The 5,953-nt window shown below is 42.3% G+C and overlaps 1 protein-coding gene across 1 annotated transcript; it reads left to right on the top strand.

The window, feature by feature from the left end:
* The first annotated feature begins 386 nt into the window (after positions 1–386).
* LOC103372415 (zona pellucida-like domain-containing protein 1) lies at positions 387–5,945 on the top strand. Its single transcript, XM_008302055.1, has 10 exons — positions 387–438; positions 837–1,057; positions 1,158–1,342; positions 2,190–2,262; positions 2,617–2,714; positions 3,171–3,251; positions 3,328–3,496; positions 3,601–3,700; positions 5,553–5,573; positions 5,815–5,945. The coding sequence occupies exons 1-10, from the start codon at positions 387–389 to the stop codon at positions 5,943–5,945; spliced, it is 1,131 nt and encodes a 376-aa protein (XP_008300277.1).
* The last annotated feature ends 8 nt before the right edge of the window (positions 5,946–5,953 follow it).

Genomic DNA, 5,953 nt, shown 5'->3' with positions numbered 1-5,953 from the left:
TTACAACACATGTTTATCACACAGCGCTTAACAAAGTAAGGTATAGACCTTAAAAATTTAAACAGAGAACCCAACAATCCATAGTAGCCTTTGGACTCCCTCTGAGCAATGGTGGGAAGGAACCAAACCTCAAGGGAGGGGGAATAAAACCTCGGGCAGAACCAGGCTCAGGTTCTATATAAAGGTCCTCCACACCTCTATACATTGCTCGAAGCAAAGACAAACAGAGTAGGACGGCAGTGGGGAGGTTAAGGTGGGTGCCAAGTAAGGTAACAACAAAATGTCCAGTAACTGTCTGTGATTAATACTTACTTTTTGTTCTTCTAGGTATGTCCATACCAAGAAAGGCAAAAATGAACCTTCTTAGTTTTCTATTCTTGGCATGCATGGTGGCCAAAGGCAGTCAGCTAACGTGCCAAAATGACTTCCGACGTCCAGGTGCAGTATGATAAGTTTCTTTTACATCTCGACTTTCTATCTCTTCAGGCTTCATCCATGGTTTCTTCAAAACATATCATTTTATTTTGACTTCAGCACCTCTAAAAGAATGCTATTTTGTTGATATAAACAACAAAGCACGAGCATTGTAGTTTTGCTTCATTAGTTTGTGAGTGAATCAGTTTTAGATTTAGATTTAGACTTTATTGTCTCTGTGGGGAAGCTCTTTTTCTACACTGTTCACATATAGGTGTGGTTTTCTCTCTGTCCAGATCACCTTGGCCTTTTGTTAAGTGTTGCAATAATGGATGGCATGAGGCTTTTGCCTAGTGGTGCTCATCTGCATCTCAGTGTGTTACAACTGCAACCTTACTAATGCATCTTTCCCTCCCATGTAGAATACACTGACATCTCAGTTGAATGTGGCACAACCTCGATAGATCTGGCTATCCTAATTTGCCCTGTCGTCTACACTGGCTACAATGAGTCTCTGCTCATCCTAAACCACGTGTCTGACAAGACAGAGTGCAAAGGAACCCTCGATGAATCTGTCACACCGCCTGTTGTCAGGTTCACCTTCCCCATCAACATGACCAACGCTTGTGGCAGCACCTTCCTGGTTAGTAGAGGTCAGAGCTGGAGCAAAATGGGGCAGAATCTCTATATTTTTCTTAAGCCTCTTTTCTCTCTCTCCTCTCTACCTTACATGTTGCCTCCAGACCACTAGTTCAGCTGGCACAGGAGTTTTTGCTGATTTCTCCAACGTCCAGATGGTCAATGTCAGTGGTGTGGTGCACTCCCATGATCCAACAACTGGGATCGTCACCTATAACACTGAGCTCAAATATTATTATTCCTGTGCTTATCCTCTGGAGTATCTCATCAACAACACCCAGGTGGACGTGTAAGATCACCCTTTAATCCCTTTATTACTTTTGGGATGTTTTTTGTACATGCCTAGACGTGCTGTTTCACTGGGAGATTCATTGACCATTTGGATGATAGCTGTTCATTGGCAGGTTTGCTTTACAAAGTGATGGTTTGTTTTTACTGTTACCAAATCCATTAGTCAGGCAAAAATAATGGATACCTTTGTTCCTGTCTAAGTGTAGCTTAAAAGCATGTCAAATTGTTTAAAAATGCAAAGAACTGCACCGTCGCATGACAGCTAGAAGATCCTGGATTCGATTCTCGGCCTGGAGTCTTCTTGTGTGTAGTTTGCATGTTTTCTCCAGGTTCTCCGGCTTCCTCCCACAAGGTCCAAAAACATGTTGAGGTTAATTGGTGGTTCTAAATTGTCTGTAAGTGTGAATGTGAGTGTGCTTGGTTGTGTGGTTCTGTGATAGACTGGTGACCTGTCCAAGTGGGATAGACTCCAGCCCCCCATGACCCTAGTGAGGATTAAGCGGTGTATAGAAAATAGATTGATGGATGGATGGGGAAAGTACTGAATTCTCTGCTTTTAAGAGAAGTTGTTAAACCAATAAACCAAACTGCATTCAGCCATAGTAAATAGACCAAAGCAAACTATCTTTTTGTATCACTATTGCTTACTTTGATGATACACATCTGACCTGATCGGTACCTCTGGGGATTTAAGGCTGAATTTTCAAGCTGTTACAAAAGAAACCTTTTGTTCTCTGTTGGTACAACTAGTCATCTGATATACAGTAGTACATAGGATGCAGTTTGACATGTTTAATGCATCCAACTATCCTCTGTTTATGATGCCACCCCTTTCTCTGATTTAGGTCAGGATCTTCCATTGCAGTGAGGGATAACAATGGAAGCTTCATCAGTACTTTAAGCATGGAGCTCTTCAGTGTAAGTGGAGACAACAGGTCTTTTTATAAAGAAGCAATGGCTGTAAGGTTAATCAGTCTAACGCTGCTACATGTTACTAGGAGACAACATTCAGCATTTCAGTTAAACTGTTGTTCCCTGACCACACAATCCGCTGCGTTTTGTCACAGACAATAAATAGAATATTTTTTTGCAATTATTTAGTGAAATTTAGCCCAAACAGTACCAAAGTCAGATGTGTTTCATTTAAGTCACATTTTCTCATTAATTCAACTAATTTTGGTCAAAATCAATATAATTCTCAATCAAGGTTCCAGAAAATGCAGCAGCTCACACACAACAACCAGCTACTTAACTGTACATTTCTGTCAACAGGATGTCAACTATACCACTCCTTTAGTCATACCGCAGCAAGGCCTGGAGCTGAAGACTGATGTCTACGTCCAGGTCCAAGCAGTCAACCTGACTGATCAGTAAGAGCGCCTACATGCTGACTCTGGCCTTCAGATATCACAGTCCTGCATTACTGTTTTAGAAGCTCAAAGGAGAAAATGGAACACAGATAAGAGGGCAGTGTTAAATTACAGGGCGGGTCGGTCAATGAATCGGAAGGTCGGTGGTTCTATTCCGCCCTGTAACCTGTGTCATGGCTGTTGTGTCCTTGGGACACTTCACCCACCTTACCTGGTGTAAATGCGAATGAAGGGTTTGTTTGAGGTGGTGGTCGGAGGGGCAGAATGGCAGCCACACCCCTGTCAGTCTGCCCCAGGGCGGCTGTGGCTACAATCGTAGATACCACCACCACAATGAATGTGTGTGAATGAATAATTGACAGTGTAAAGCGTCATTGAGTGTCTAGAATATAAATCTGATCTATTATTATTATTAAATGTCCCAGCTGCTGATGTGCACTGTTCTGTCCCAACTAGGTACCATGTCCTCATGGATCGATGCTATGCTTCCATTTCTCCTCATCCTACCAACTCCTCTTTCTTCAACCTGTTTGTTTCGTAAGTGCTCACATTTCATTTTGAAGGAACAACGTCTATGTTCGGCCAACACTGCTCTTTTTTTTCTTGAAAACAGGTGTTCTCAGGACCAGATGACAACCATGCATGAAAACGGGGACAGTCAATACGCCCGTTTCTCCTTCCCGGCCTTCAGGTTTGTTGAACAGAAGAACCAGACGGTGTCCACGTATTACCTGCACTGCATTACCAGACTCTGTGAAGTCAGCACCTGCAATGACTTTAAGGTCAGTGAAGGATCAAATGATGAAAATACATCACATACACATTTCTCATCAAATGCTGGGATTTTTTTTTCAAGTGATTACGTTCCTTTTTCTTTTACCAACAGCAATGTAACAACAGGAGGAAAAGGGATGCTCATTCCACTGGAGTTTCAGAAGCCGCCACCCTGTCCTCAGCAGTGCCCATTGTCACCAGAAATGAAAATTGTAAGTACAGCTGTCTGGTATCGCTGGAATTTCAGCACTGATCAAAAGGCAATACAGAGCAAAGCAGATCCCCAGAAAGGGTTATAAGAAAATCACAATGTGATAAAACCCGAGATGCAAATTGCAACCAAACGTGTGCAGTTTGAACATTTAACAGGAAAACACAGGAAAGTAACACATTAGTAGGTTTCCACTAGGTTTCACTGTGGATCCACAATTACTAATTCTGGGAATACTGCCATTCTGATTTAGACCCATAGTAGGATGTGTACTGTGTAACTTTATGTATTATCACTACAGCTATGTCTATATTGTGTTTATTAAGTACAGTTGTGACTCGATACTCAGACCCTTAACAATCCTAAACCTTGCTATCCGACAGGTTTTTAGGAAAAACAAACAGAACCCATAAAAAACAGCCTTAACATACCGACAGCCTTGGATTCCGACTCCAACATGACATTTTATGTCACAAATAAGGATAACGGCGTTTATCTGACTGAACAATCCCACAGATTGGCTACGTTCAGACTGCAGGACTTAATGCTCAATTCAGACTTTTTTGTGAATACGATTTTTTTGCAAGTTCGTTCACATTTCCAATTAAATGCGACTTGTATGTGATCTGCTGTGTGAACTTCATACGACGCAAAAGTGTCCCACATGTGCAGAAGAGGACACGACGACGTCACACACAGCGAGCGTGCTCAGTGGTTACGGAAGTAAACACAGATGGTAGCAGTGGAGCGCATAGATATATATTATAAAGGCCTTTATTATATTAATGGTGGAGTGCATAGATTTATATATATATAATAAAGGCCTTTATTATATATATATCTATGGTGGAGCGTATCCACCACACCCCCACCGCCGCCGATGGTGGAAGCAGAAGTGTGACCGCAAACTAAACTGGCATCAGCAGCCAAGTACTGCCTGTGCGTTCCGGCCACTTCCACCCTGTTGGAGTGCTCCCCTGGGGTGGAAGTGCCCCCTGACATCGTCAAATATTCATCATTAATTGGGCCCAAATATCTGGAGCCCAGAAAGTGCTATTGGGACCAGCCCTATGAGTTATTATAACAACTNAACGGCGTATTATCTGACTGAACAATCCCACAGATTGGCTACGTTCACACTGCAGGACTTAATGCTCAATTTAGATTTTTTTGTGAAATCCAAAATCCTTCGTTCAAATTTCTAATTACATGCGACTTGTATGTGATCTGCTGTGGGAACTTCATACGACCCAAAAGTGTCCCACATGCGCAGAAGAGGACACAACGATGTCACACGCAGTGAGCATGCTCAAAAATGGCGGCGATGGTGGAAACAGAAGTGTGACCGCTATCTTAAACTGGCATCAGCAGCCAAATACTATCTGTGCATTCTGGCCCTCATTGGAGCGCTTCCCCGACGTGGAAGCGTCCCCCAACCACACTGAATAGTGTGATATCCATCACTAATTGGGTCTGAATATCCAGAGACCAGAAAGTGCTATTGGGACCAGCCCTGCTAGTTATAACAACTATGAACAATAATTAACAACAAATGAGCCTTCCAGCATCAAGCCCTCCTTGTATCTCGACCTCCGTCTTGACAATCCAACAGCCTTGCTATCTCACATAAAAGAAGGTTTCACATTTAGTGTCGGATTATCGAGTCACGACTGTAATTCATCTTTTGCTCTTTATGTATGTTGCCCCAGAGTCAAGTTTAAATGTACAGGAGACCAGAAGGTTTTTTATGTTTGTTAGTTATGTAGTTAGTCAGAGCAGAAGTTCATTTTCATAGTTCAGAAATGACCATCACAAATACTACCAGATGTTCTCCTTCCATCTCTTCCTTTCAGCACTGTCGTCTAAGGAGGAAGGTATGATCACGTCCAATTCCATCTAATGTTTGTCTTATTAGTTCAACAAATAGTAAAACCCTTGAATTCAAAGTGGAATATAAGTGCTTATGTTAATCAATATCTCTATAACAATGGCATATTATTATTTAGGGACACCAGCAGTTGTCCAGTAATTGCCTTAAAGTAATATCTGCATTAAAGTGCTGCTGTATGTGAAGCGAGCTGTGACAATGTTTGTGCTCTGGTTGTGTCTAAGCAGTTATCTCCAGCAGTGATTCTGACTCGGAGTCCAGGATGGGTCTTGGGATAGCTGTGGGTGTCCTCACACTAGCTGTCATCGTGGCTCTAAGTGCTGCTGCCATCTTCTACAGGAGGCTCAGATACTTCTAAATGTGAAC

The sequence above is a fragment of the Stegastes partitus genome, unplaced genomic scaffold (genome assembly GCF_000690725.1).
Source record: "Stegastes partitus isolate 25-593 unplaced genomic scaffold, Stegastes_partitus-1.0.2 Scaffold1751, whole genome shotgun sequence".
In the NCBI taxonomy this organism is placed as follows: domain Eukaryota; kingdom Metazoa; phylum Chordata; class Actinopteri; family Pomacentridae; genus Stegastes; species Stegastes partitus.
The sequence above is the reverse complement of the archived record's forward strand: the minus strand, read 5'-3'. Positions and strand labels throughout refer to the sequence as shown.

What these genes read in the sequence shown, in the direction of transcription:
- LOC103372415 (XM_008302055.1), top strand. Translation starts at nt 387, where the DNA reads ATGGTGGCCAAAGGCAGTCAGCTAACGTGCCAAAATGACTTCCGACGT. An exon ending in TTCTTCAACCTGTTTGTTTC is followed by an intron (nt 3,252 to 3,327) that starts GTAAGTGCTCAC and finishes TCTTGAAAACAG; the next exon opens with GTGTTCTCAGGACCAGATGA. An exon ending in TGTCACCAGAAATGAAAATT is followed by an intron (nt 3,701 to 5,552) that starts GTAAGTACAGCT and finishes TCTTCCTTTCAG; the next exon opens with CACTGTCGTCTAAGGAGGAA.